Source organism: Cucurbita pepo, chromosome 5, assembly GCF_057944985.1.
Source record: "Cucurbita pepo subsp. pepo isolate OVF chromosome 5, ASM5794498v1, whole genome shotgun sequence".
Lineage (NCBI taxonomy): Eukaryota > Viridiplantae > Streptophyta > Magnoliopsida > Cucurbitales > Cucurbitaceae > Cucurbita > Cucurbita pepo.
The window spans coordinates 4,621,356-4,634,396 of NC_141802.1; the positions used below are offsets into that span (position 1 = coordinate 4,621,356).

A 13,041-nucleotide genomic window follows, 5' to 3' on the forward strand; every position below is an offset into this window, starting at 1 on the left:
TAAAAAAAGAAAAGTTAGATTTGTCTTTGAATTAAAGTTTGAATAAAAAAAAGGATTAGTTTAAGAATTTGTTTGGGATGGCTTGACAATAAAAGATTAGTACGATATAGCTGATTTTTTTTTTTTTTAAATTTTTAATTTAATTTTGTATCGTTATTTTAAGTGAAAATGTTACCTATATTATTTAATATTAAATTACTAATCGGCATTAAAAAAAATTATATATATATATTGAAAGGAGATTAAAAATTTTAGAAAAAAAACGTTTTAATCTCTAGAAGCATATAGCCTTTATAAGAAAAGTTTCACATTAATTTTGATGGAAGATGAATTATATTTTTCATTAAGATACCGGAAATATTAGAAATATATTGATAACCGACAACATCTACTAGCAGTGGGTTTGTGCGGTTACAAATTAAAGCTTTTGAAGTCGGTTAGATGCAACCATCCCAACAAGATACCGTACCGAGAATGATCCTCCACAACTGCAAGACCAAGGTTTGTTAAGCCGTTAATAACGCTCTAATCGAAGGGTAGCGGTTCCATCCACCAGACATCGATTCTTGTTTACTTAGAATTCAAGGACACAGTTGTACAAACCTATAGAACAAATTAATAGTATAAGAGCTGGACACCGAGGATGTTGGGCCCCTAATGGAAGTGGATTGTGAGATCTCATATCCGAACATTCCTTATAAAGGGGAAGTTCGAGAATGTTGGACCTCCAAGGGGGGAGGATTGTGAGATACTACATCAGTTGGAGAGGGGAACAAAGCATTCCTTAAAAGGGGAAGTCGAGGAACGTTGAACTCCCAAGGGATAGATTGTGAGATGCGTTTTAGAACTTTGAGGGCTAGCCTAAAAGAAAAAGTTGAAAGAGGACCAACATATGGTCAAATAAGATCTAACCATGAAACACTTTCAATCAATCCCCTACCATAGTTCGTCTCAATTGTTAGTATAGTGATAACTTGTTGCCTCTATATATATAGTTTCTTTACAGACCCTCTCAACACTAAGAAGTTCATTTGAAGAACGGCAGATTGAATCAATTAGGCAATTTTAGGCAATTAAGGGTTAGATTACGATTTATTTCTCTTAAAGAGTACCAAAAGCAAACATTATGAACAACAGATATCAAACCATTATTCGAACCTCCATCCACCATTATAATTTATACTGAATATGCATCTACTATAAACCTCAAACATTAATACTGTCACTGAAAAAACAAACTCTAAATCTTGTTCTCACACGTTTCATCTTCAACTACATTCGACCATTCTACTACTAGTTGGAGCTTTCACGAAGTTAGCTCCACAAAAAGACTGGCCTGAGGATGCAATCCAGCTTCTTTCAAGGACATCGAGAGCTTCTCGGTGCCATAAACAACTCGAGGGAAGTTCGAGACCAGATTATAACTATCAATGTCCAGACAACCCAAGGAGTCGACAAAGTCGTAGAGAGTTTTGATCGAAGCGGTACTGTGAAATCTCCTTTCCTTGCGTTCTCCAGTAGGGAACCGCACCAATACCTGGTAAATTGAAATTTTCATGAAGATTGATTAGGTTCTTTCGTCATCGGCGAAGATCAAACGAGGCGTCTTTACAAATATCCTAATAGGTAGCCCCTCTTTACTTTCTTGTTACTAAAAAAAAGAGGACAACTATCCTGCTGGTTGCTTTAGAAAGATGGCAGTAAAATATCATTCGATGATGAAAATAAGTTGAAAATATAGAACATTACTTGTGTAACATTAGGCCCTTTTTCGGGTTCAGCGCCAAGTGACATTGCTTTCTCTTGGCGCATTCTAGCTAAAGCAGCCTCTCTTTCTGCTGCTTCACGAACAGCTCTCTCACGAGCCTCTTCTTCCTCTTTCCTTTTTCTCTCAGCTTCAGCGGCTTCCCTTTCCAGACGCTCTTGCTCCTCTCTTCTTTGTCGTTCCCTGGCCTAATAAAACCGTAACAAGACATTAGATGATTAACATAAAACTTGACAAGACAAAGTGAAAACTCCAGTTAGGAACACGGTTGGAAGGACGAGAAGATTATGAAATTCAGACCGACAAGAAAGCAAAGTCAGAACGTAGCATACTTGATCTGCTTCAAGTGCTGCTCGGTAAGCAGCATCTTGTTCCTCCCTCAATCGCATGTTATTTCTTCTTTCTTCTGCATCAAGCCTTGCAGAAACCAGAACAGGAGAACTTTCTTCCAGAACTCTTTGTAGAATCACTAGCATTTCTTCAGCAGTTTTAGGTCCTTCAACCTGCATACGAGAGAAAAATAAGGCAATAAAGAGAGAGGAAGTCTGATGTTCAAATAAAAATGATATGCAAGGTCTGTGAAAACATCTTATCAAATCGAAGGTTTCAATGCCTTTTAAAGAATCTATGTTCCGCAAATACAGAAGCTCTAAAACGTGAGGACCAGATATGCTAAATGAAATCCTCATTGCCCATCGAACTAGGAAGAATTGAAGTTATCAAACTAACATCTCCTTTCCAAGTTTACCACTAATGAACTCCCTGACGGAGAAGATACGCCTAAAAAGTACACTTCTTAAATTGAAAAGGATCGAGATTGCCCTCTAAAAACCTACAACATCACCATTTCTAGTGAAAATTCCAGTAAATGCATGAGATATTTATGCACGAGTTCATGTTTCAACAAAGAAACTTTAAACTCCATTCCAAATAAGAATTTCAGTCTTCATGGAAATGATGCAATTCTCATGCATTGAAATAAAATATGGTCTTGAGTTTCCACATCTCTTAGACAAAACATGCAGCAGTTTGGTCTAATGGCCATACTTGAGCACCTTGCTTGTATTCTCCGTATGATATTGAGTTCCCCAAAGTAGAATCTAGATCAGAAATTTGACATTGGAATTTTTGTATTTCATAAAACAAACACAAGTTTCTTATTATGAACCGAAGACGAGCCTAAGAGTTCGTTGGAGGTAGATTTAACCAAGGTACCCGATTTCTCAACCCTCTAAACTTGTTTGTAATCCACTATCTATGGGGTCCTATTGCTACCTGATATTCTTCTTTTGGTAAACTAACCATCAATTTTCCCATGAGTGCTAGCTACTATTTGCGTAAATCACTAGTTAGTTTCACATAGAAACTTCCAAAGCCATTTGTTCAGTCTTTGCCTTATGTTACCAACAACAATACCGCCTCTTTCCAAGGGTTGAAAGATGATATTCCAGTTCACCAGCTGAAACAACCTTCTTTCTTTATTGCCTTCGCACAAAAAAAGTCCCACTCTCTCTAAAAACAGATCCACTTTTCTAGGATATGAAAGATAGATGTAAAGTATGTGAGTATGCTTAGATAACACTGATTGCCATAAGTTGAGCCTACCCCCTTCTAATAGGCAAAAGTCTTTCCACCCTACCCCTACTACCCTCTACAAACAGTTCAACCCTTCAATACTAAGATTCCAAAAGTCTTTTCATTGTTAGAGCTTCGATCGAAGCACATTTCCACATAAGACATAAGAAATCCATTAATGTTTTGTTTGGCGTCTGCATTTGGTAAGAAATAATGCCAAATTCCATAAATTTAAAAGGTAGAAATGTTTTATAATTCCTATTTGCATTTGAAACTAAATTGATTTGAGATCATATTAATTAAAATTTCTTCTTTCGATGCTCCTGAGAAATGAAAAGAAAACATAATATTTTATTGTTATGCCCTTCACTGAAATTGATGGTGATTTGTTCTGTACAGCCACAGAGAAGAAAATCAAAAGAAGCAACTTTTTTTTTTTTTTTGTCCATTTCTTCTTCAAACAATGTATGAAAACATAAAACTAAAAAGTTATATATATATATATATATATAGATATAGGGGAAAAGATCGAGTTAATATAAAAGGAACAAAAGAACATATTATTCTTATTAAAATTGATAAATAAAAAGGATAAAAACAATTACTATGCCTTCTCACGTAGTTTGGGGTACCAAAAATTATCAAATTTGACACCCTCATGCTAGCACCTCCTTTCCAAGCTGTACTACAATCTCTCCATTTTATCTTCTTCCCCTATATTCAAGAAATAAAAATCACTCTACCTGAAAGATCCACCCAATGAGATTGCCTCCTTCAAACAACGGTAAGTTAAAATTTACCCCTTAGATCCGAGGCTTTCTTGATTACTCAAAAATAACTCACTAGTTTTGTCAACTTCTCCATCGTCAAATACAATATGGATAATTTCTCTCCCTTGCATTCTCACCCAATGCCCCCTGGCCTAGATTCGGAATTCGTCTTTCCTAAGTGAGTTTCTCAATCCCTACCAACAATGCTTCCAAGCTAAAGTTGGTTGTTGGAATTTTTTGGACATAAATTTGCATGTATTGCAAATCCTCGAGCAGAAATCCAACCTAGATTCTACTCCAAATCTACTTCATTTTTTTACTTGATAGTTTATATAAGCTATAAGTATGGTTGTTAAGCAGATATTTGGAACTTTCGAGAGATCTGGTCTCTCCAGAAACTCATCAAATTATCTGTTGTCTTTTCCCTCTCAGGCTCTCACTTTCTTTGTTACAACTCTTGATTACCTAACTAGCTAACCCACGCTGCCTTTGAACAAGGACCACAACTTTCACTTCTCTAGTCTCCAGTCCATGCCTCTCTAACAGCAATAACTCTTAAATTTAGTAATCTTTGTTCAGAAATTGCCACAGAGAAAATCATACTCTTAAGCCAGGCATTGAAAATTTCATAGAATTCCATCCCATCTTGATGCGTCTTTACTTCCAAAATTAGGTCCCAATCCTGTCCCTTTGTCCTTGGTTTACAACTTTTAAAACAAAGGCAAGAGTTCACCTTCATGTCCCAACCAGTAATCAAACTTCTTCCATTTGAAGGAAACACCTCCTACATGAAAGGCTTTGTTATTCTACCAAATGCAATTTTATGAAAGAAATTTCGGTTTTCATCTCCTCCTCTAAATCATTATCTTTTGCATTCTGGTTCCAATAAGACTTCCTCCTCAACTACAATACTTTTATTAAGCTCGATTTTTCATTTCAATTTTCATCAAGATACACAGTCTTCCAACTCATCCAATCTTCTAATTTCTCTTCTGTAATATTATTGTTGGTTGAAAAAAGGTTCTCAGACTCCTATTCTTTCCACTTCTCTCGCTGCTCATCCATCATCAGAAGAAAATTATAGTGATGAAGCGATGTATTTTGAAATAAAATTACAAACCCTTTCAACCTTGTAAGTTCAGAGGGGGAGATCTACAATCCCACTTGCATATCACCAAAAATCTATTCATGAGTCGACATTTCTCTCGCAAAACTAAGAACAAATGAATATACCAAAGGTCATTCAGATTGTGGATTTCAGGATCACATGCCAGAACTCAAGTAAGCTTTCGATGTAATATAACTATAATGTTTGAGGTTTCCATCTTCCAATGAAAATATGCATAGAGAAGCTACTCATATTACAAAATTCATAGTAAAATTGATATCATAAGAAGTCAATCAACATGAACAGATTTTTCTCTTGGTTCTTGGTGATCATCCTTAGAAGAGAGGAAAATCATTTGGCTACCACATTTTAAAGCTTTTTTGCACTTACGGGTTCAAATAAAGAATAAGTCTTCAACAAGAAAGAAGAGTCTTTTGATTCTCTCCTTTTCGAGGCTCTCGTGTAAATTCTATGGCCCTATCGCAACTACAACATAAGTAATCATTGTCACTTCGAAGATATTTCTATTAACGTTCCTTAGATTGGGGATGCCTGTTCTCCCTTGTTGTAAGTCCATTTATCCAATGAAATTAGTTTCTTGTAGTAATGAAACTGAGAAGTCGATGTTGAAAGAAAAAAACAAACAATGAAAGAAAATAAGAATACCTGCTGAAGCAGTGCGATCCTCTGATTTGTAGCTGCCATAACCACAGCACAAAAAGGGTACCGTGAAGCTTTCAAGCTATTACTCATCTTAAAACCTTCACTAGCCCGAATACTCCCTCCCCACGAAACAAAGTTCTCGTTCACAAACGCTGCAACAGTCTCTGAACACAAGGTCCTCTCGCAGAACAACGGCGTATCCGGATGATCAGGAGAGTGCAAGTAAACAAACAAAAGCTTAAAGGCATTCCTAGAACGCTGCAACGAGTCCATGAACCCTTCCCCCACAAAATTCGGTCTAGTCGTCCCAAAATCCCTCTCAAACGCGGACACAAAATCGACAGCCTCCGATGTAGCCGCAGAAACAGAAACCAACCGAGCCGACGACTCACCGTTCCGGCCAGAACCGGACCCCAGACCAATCACACCAAGAGAATACGAAAGAATACCACCAGCAGCCCATAATCCCAGACCAATAGCACCCGAAACAAGCCCTAAACTACCAGAAATCACGGAAATCGGAAGCGTGATGATTTTCCAAGCAAAACTCGGGGGCGGAGCGGCATTTTGTTGCGGTTCCGATCTCTCAAGCATTTGTCGCATTGCAGGGTCCAAATGTACGTCGCCACCACCATCATCAGCGGCGGCAGAAGCAGAGGATTCCGAAGTGGTGGAAGTAAAAGAAGAAACAGCGCGTTCGAGGTCCCAACCGTGAGCGGAAAGGATTTCGGTGCAGATTTCGGGATCTTCTAAGCCTGTAATCGCTTGGAAATAGGCTAATTTATCAGCAACATCAACCATATCCGGCAAGGACAAAAAATGAATGGAAGAATTTTGTGGGTCTCTTTCGTTCGTCTCGTTTCAAATTCCTCAGAGAATGATCGGCCTCAAATCTTCTTCTTCGCCCTCTCTCGATCAATCGTCACAAAAGATGAGATGCTGATCATACCCCGGGAAACGCGTCGAAGTAAAATAATTCTGTTTTTTAAATAAATCTATTTTAATCTCTAAAACGCTTCATTTGTCAAATGTCAATTTTGCCTTACACTTTCAAAACTTTCTCAAATAAAATCAATTTAAATTCTAATTTTTCATAACTAAATTAGTTTATATCCTTACTTTCCCTTATTCCATCTTAAATCAAATCATGATTACTCTTAAGTAAATCATGTGAAAGGGAAGTATCTTCTCTACTTCTGGAGCCTGACCTCGCACCGTACTGGTTATCACTGCTCAAGCTCTGGCTTCCATACATCAGGAAGATGAAGCCTCTGCTGCACTCGAAGTGCGTTGCAGAGATGGATTTTCTTCACAAGATGGACCACGATGAGCTGCGGTCGAACTTCGAGTGGCCATTGTTTCCTTGGTATTACCATTGCCTTCGAATCACATCTTATTCTCTTTTTTTTTTTTGTACAATTTTATTTATTTGACAATGGGTATAAAAGTAAAATACTATCTCACTCGACATAGAATTGCTTAAAGCACGCTTAACCATAGAGTTCCTATAATTGAATCATCAAAAAGAAAAGTGCATCTTGTTGGTACATGTAGTAACTTTCATTCCGTTTTAAGTCTTTCTTGGTCATCCCATCTTTGAGATTACCCTCATTCGGATGTAGTCTCGGTTCATTAATGTACCCCTCCTTTACTCAGATGTCGCATGTTCACCAACTTCCACCTTGATTCGTCCTCAAACCCCATCTTATTGGGAGAGGTATTGCTCTGATACTATTTGTATCAACCCATGTCCAGGATTCGAGACATTCTCCTGCATCCCCTGCAACATGGTCATCTTAACTACTTATCACTTCTAAAAGTGAATACGATTCCCACATATCAATACATGTTCTTTCAGCGTGCTTGTCCTCACTCACATGCATTTTAGAAAATTTTGTACGAAGTCACCCAACATAAAGTTACTCCAAACAAAGCACGTTCAACCATGAAGTTTACAAATGAGGCTTTATAAATCTATTGTGTTCCTCAAAAGTCACACCAAACTCGACAAAAGCATAGGACAATCATGAAATTTAGGTAATTTTATTTTGTTTTCTAAGAATTAAAAAGAGGGAAAAAAAAAAACTCTCAAGAACTAAAAGAAGTGAAACTTTAATATTGCACTATAGGCATGGCAGAAATGCATTGTTCAACAATAGCAAAACTCGTACATCTGATGCATAACATATGATAGCAATAGCAAGCTTTTTATAGAACAAGGTATAAATGTTATCATATAACCAACTTTATTTTATGTTCTTCAATATTTAATATCATGCCCTTTTGTACTCTCACCATTAATCATTTTTGTATCTTTCAACAAAATTCACCAACATTTTAAATATCAATAATTTTAAAATAATTTTAAAATAGAGACAAAAAAAAAAAATCATAAATTACTAGGTTTTTCTTAAACTCTGTTATAAATTCTTTTTTGTATACCTATATGTCTCAATATGAACATAGCTCAACTGATATAAAATATGTTACTGTTAAAATTGTCTGAGATTCCCAAAACCTAATGGAGAAGAGAGGCATTGGGATAGACATGACACCATATAGGCATATGGTTGCATTATTGTCCCTTAATTTTAAGGACTATGCTCGTCTATTTTGAGAACATTATTTTCTTCATTAAAATTTAATCTTGATTCGGTTACCATAGATTTACGAAATCATAGAACAAAGTTTAGCTTGTCAAGAATGACGTATATCATCGATCAAGAAATCAATATAAACTAGGATCGACAAGAAAATGACAGTTTATATGTTGTACTAAAATTCTTGTTCTCGTTTCTAAATTGTTTTTATACGTCAATCCTGTCGTTGAACAAGATAAAAAGAAGGTTTAATAAAAAAAAGAAGACTGGAATTGAGGGAGAAAACCAATTTGTAGACAAGAATAGGAAAGATATAAAGATCCAAAATGTGAACTATAAGAGTAATTAGCCCCAGAATTTACCATGATCCTCCACCCAACATCCCACTCCAATACCCACTTGAATCTCCATGCTCTTTCCCTTCCTCAACTCCATTAGCCCCTTGCTTCAAATCCTCAAATGGCAGCTGCATAACCCTCCCTCCCCCGCCATTGCTAGCCTCGCCCGGGACAACGCCATATCCATCGAGAGAGAATCCGAGGCTCGGCTTGAATTGATCATGGAGATGAGGAAACCCCGATGCGTAAACGGAGGCAGGATCAGGGACAATAGAAGGCATTGGAATGAAACAATTTAAACCCTTAGAGTTGGTCGCCATCCCGGTGAGAAGCTCCATGGCCGAAAGCTGATTGGACGATGGAAAGGACAAATTGAGATCTTGGGAAGGAGTGGTTTTGGGGGTTTGAGGGAGATGAAGAGGGTTCTTTGGAGGAAGATTAGAACAAGTGGGAGATGTGGATAAAGTAGAAGAAGAAGAAGAATTAGAAGAAGTAGTAGTAGTAGTAGAAGAAGAAGAAGAAGAAGGCCTTTTGTTCTTCCTTGAGCCACCTCCGACAGGAATGTTTCTTAAGGAACCACCTTCAGTCCAATACCTTCGACATGTTTTGCAAAAGTATCTTGGTTGTGTGAGGCTATAGTTATTGTAATAACAAAACTTAGTATTGCTGGAATTGCACCTCGGACAATTCAAAGCTTGTTCCTTTTGTGCTCTAATTTTCCTCTCAACAACAGATACACCACTTGGTTTTGGGCAAGTGTTTCCCACAATTTCTTCATTGGGTTTCAACACAATCTCCTAAAAACAACATCAAAACAACAAAACATGGTAAATTTGACAGACATAACAAAACAAACCTGATTGCTTTATGCTTTACAACCCTTTTCCTTTTCACAAAAATTAAATTAAACAGAAAGGAGAAACAGCCAAAATGGTTTCAACAAAGTATCAATTTTGTCACTCAATACACTTCGGGGGGAAGTGGAGATCAAACAATTCAAAAAGCAAAAAAAAAAAAAAAAAAGTAGTGTTCTTTTGTTTTGTTCTTCATGGCCATGCCTATAAACCAAACCCCACAAACAAAAGTTTCAAACTTTGAGAACAGATCATGAAGAACATGAAGAACAAGAAGAAGAACAACAACAAAATTACCTGAGGCCATTGAGCAGTATCCATAGAATTGAAGGATTTTTTGTGTTTTTTTTTTTTTTTTTTATGGGTTTAGAGAGAGAAACGTGGAGTGAAGTGATGAGCCTTGAAAGTGGTGTAGAAAAGCTGGAAAAAGAATGTTTCCAGATGGTTCATGTGGAAGTTCTGCCTATGAATTGCTAACCCTTCTTTTATCTGCGAGAAGCAGAGAATTTTATTCCTTATTATTTATTTTATTTTATTTTATTTTATTTATTTATTTATTAATGTTTTAATTATATTCTATATTTCTGGAGACACAATAATTATATAGCTAGAGTTAGTGGGAATATTTGTCCCCAAATAAAAAATATGAAACTCCTCACTGTGTGGGTGGGTTTCTTATCATACTGCTAACCACCGCAACTCATCAATTTTAAATTGGGTTCATTTTTCTCTCTCGAATCGGCTACATGTTGCTCTTTCTAATCCACTCGGTAACTTATTTTCCTCAAAGATCTATCCTTGTTTCGTGTTTTTATCGATGCAGCAACTTTTTCGTTACAATGTGACTAACAATTTCACGCCGAATGATTTTTTTCTCTGACTCAAATATGGTACATTTGTTTGACACAAGCGTGTTATTCCCTTAAAAAAATATCATACTGTTAATCAATTTTTAGTATTTATTAAATTTTGTTATTTCGTTTAATATTTTAATAATATAACTTTTTCGAAGTGTTTGAGATTAAGTTTTATATTATATTTATTAGGAATATAAGATACAATTTGCTAAAATCTTTAAAAAAAAAACATTTTTTTTTAAAAGTTAGTAATATGTAGTAGATAACACAGGTTTTTAGAAATAGCAAATTTACAACAAAAATATATAATAAAACAAAACCCATAAAGTAGGAATTCCAAATAGAACCAAGTATAGTACTTCAAAAAATAATATATTCCGAAAAAATTAAAATAACAATTAAAGGGATTCAAAAACAGAAAATAAACAAAAATTAAGAAATTCCACGTGTAGTAGTTTTCCATTTTTTTAGTTTATTTATTATGAATTAGGTTCTCTATATCTTAAAAAAAAAGAATAATTAAAATAGAAGATGTCATATAAAACTCCATAAATTTATTTCTTTAAACGAGTGGGTACAAAATTTATTTAGTGAGAAATTCTCGGATAAGATATTTATATACACGTAATTAGATATTATAAATCAAGAGATGAATTTCCTTTTCAAACTATGTCACTTATTCATGACCTGTCTATCTTGAATTAGAGTCGTCTGGCTCAACCATAATCAACACATAGATGTCTTGATCATCCAATTTGTACACCTTTGATCAATTTTAAAAAAATCATTGATCATAGATGAAAATTAGAATACAAAATAGAGCCGTTGGACCTAGTTTGGTTGATATTTAACCTAATTAAGTCAATTTAAATAAACAAATTGAAATATTTTTTATGGTAATTTTTTTAAAGTAGGAAAATAAAAAGGAAAAAAATGGGGTCGAGTCAGTTAACTGCTCCACGTCAGATTGAAATATTCGTTGAAACGACATGACGAAAAATTCTCATTCGCACGCCATTCTTTAAACCACTCTCTAACCACTTGACTTCTATCAGTCGTCTACCCTTTTTTTCTTTTTTACCTTACTATTCCACTTTTTTCTTTTCTTTTCTTTTTTAAGATAATAAGCAATAGCCTCATTCTCTTTTAGTTCAAATTTTTTTTAAATGTTTTTTTTTTTTTTACTTTTAAAAATCTATTTTAATATTGAACTTGAATATATTTTTTTTAATTATGTTTATTTTCTCATAAATTATTTTTCATGCTCTAACTTTTAGATCAAGTTCTACTCTACCAATATTAATTTAATGGTTTATAACATGTATTATCGATTAAAAGTTGTAATGTTTGAGGGAAGAAAGACTATACGAATGAATTGAGAGCACATTTAAACTAAAGTACTGTGAAAATATGATATGATAAAAACTACATAGGTTAAGTTGTAGAGACAGTTTCCCCTCTCAAAAGTAATTCAAATATTAGTAGATGACAAGAATGCAAGTCTTAATCAAATTTTAAATAAAAAAATAAAATTTGAAAGTCTAATTTTTTTTGGATTGAATTTAAAAAAAAAAAAAAGGATAAAAATAGTATTTGTGGATTTAATTTGATGTACTTGTAGTGTACTCCACGTAACCTTATGGCTTTTCATGATTTTGTAATTTATAAGCACAAAAATATTACAATTTTCATGATTTTGTAAGTTAAAACATTTAATAATGAATGATAAATATATGAAAATTATGATGTAGAAATGTTATTAAATGAGTTGGAATAATAATTGAATGGGATGAAAGTAAATTGAAGTAAATAATTGAGGTAGAAAAATTAAATTAAATTAAATTAACTTGAAATAAAAGGAAGTTCCATCATTGAATGTGACATTAATTAAGAAAGAAATATGCTTCCTTTTTGTTTCCTTTCCTCTTTGGCTTTGGCTTCGCCTTCACTCAACCGCACAAACAGCGCACAATACGCAATCATATTTTTAACGGTGTATGATTGCCATCCCCTCCATTTCCATGGCCTAATCATGGCCATTCATTTTCCTTTGGGCCCCATCCATCACGCTACCTCCACGTGCCGCTATCAAACACATTACATTCAACCACATAATCTCTTCGCTGTGTTTGTCCCATTTACACACACGTGTACTCCATCTACTGGCTTCATTTAAAAATAATAATAATAATAATAAAAATATGATTAAACTTCCATTTTATCTTAATTAAAACCTCCATAAGAATATCCTTTAGTTTCTTTTCTTTTTGAAGTGTAAGGATATTATTAGAATTTTTTAAAAAATAATTATAAAATTTAGGATAAGGGATAAGTGGAAATTATGGAAATTGAGGGACTTAATTTTGCAATTACAGGACTTTACTTATATTATATTATATGTAAACAATATCATAAAAAATTTATAAGTAAGTTTAGTATATTATTAATTATTAAAAAAAAATAAAAATTAGTAGAATGAGGGAGAGTTTAGGGGGTGGGGAGGCGGTGGCT

At 34.6% G+C, this 13,041-nt stretch overlaps 2 protein-coding genes across 2 annotated transcripts; both read right to left on the bottom strand.

Annotated features, from left to right (window-relative positions):
- Positions 1 to 1,140: 1,140 nt before the first annotated feature.
- LOC111795983 (plant UBX domain-containing protein 10) lies at positions 1,141 to 7,223 on the bottom strand. The gene is made up of 4 exons (XM_023678651.2): positions 5,885 to 7,223; positions 2,098 to 2,268; positions 1,750 to 1,953; positions 1,141 to 1,537 (listed from the first exon to the last, which is right to left on the bottom strand). Exons 1-4 carry the CDS (start codon positions 6,680 to 6,682, stop codon positions 1,307 to 1,309), a joined length of 1,404 nt encoding a protein of 467 aa, XP_023534419.1. The 5' UTR covers positions 6,683 to 7,223; the 3' UTR covers positions 1,141 to 1,306.
- A 1,479-nt stretch (positions 7,224 to 8,702) lies between these two features.
- Positions 8,703 to 10,189, bottom strand: LOC111796026 (dof zinc finger protein DOF4.6-like). Its single transcript, XM_023678712.2, has 2 exons — positions 9,971 to 10,189; positions 8,703 to 9,616 (listed from the first exon to the last, which is right to left on the bottom strand). Exons 1-2 carry the CDS (start codon positions 9,992 to 9,994, stop codon positions 8,840 to 8,842), a joined length of 801 nt encoding a protein of 266 aa, XP_023534480.2. The 5' UTR covers positions 9,995 to 10,189; the 3' UTR covers positions 8,703 to 8,839.
- Between the last annotated feature and the right edge of the window lie 2,852 nt (positions 10,190 to 13,041).

Coding starts and splice junctions, on each gene's coding strand:
- LOC111796026 (XM_023678712.2), bottom strand. CDS start 9,994: ATGGATACTGCTCAATGGCCTCAG. Junction 9,617..9,970: donor ATACTGCTCAATGGCCTCAG/GTAATTTTGTTG, acceptor TGTTGTTTTTAG/GAGATTGTGTTGAAACCCAA.
- LOC111795983 (XM_023678651.2), bottom strand. CDS start 6,682: ATGGTTGATGTTGCTGATAAATTAGCCTATTTCCAAGCGATTACAGGC. Junction 2,269..5,884: donor GGATCGCACTGCTTCAGCAG/GTATTCTTATTT, acceptor TCTCGTATGCAG/GTTGAAGGACCTAAAACTGC. Junction 1,538..1,749: donor AAGGGCCTAATGTTACACAA/GTAATGTTCTAT, acceptor TCAATTTACCAG/GTATTGGTGCGGTTCCCTAC.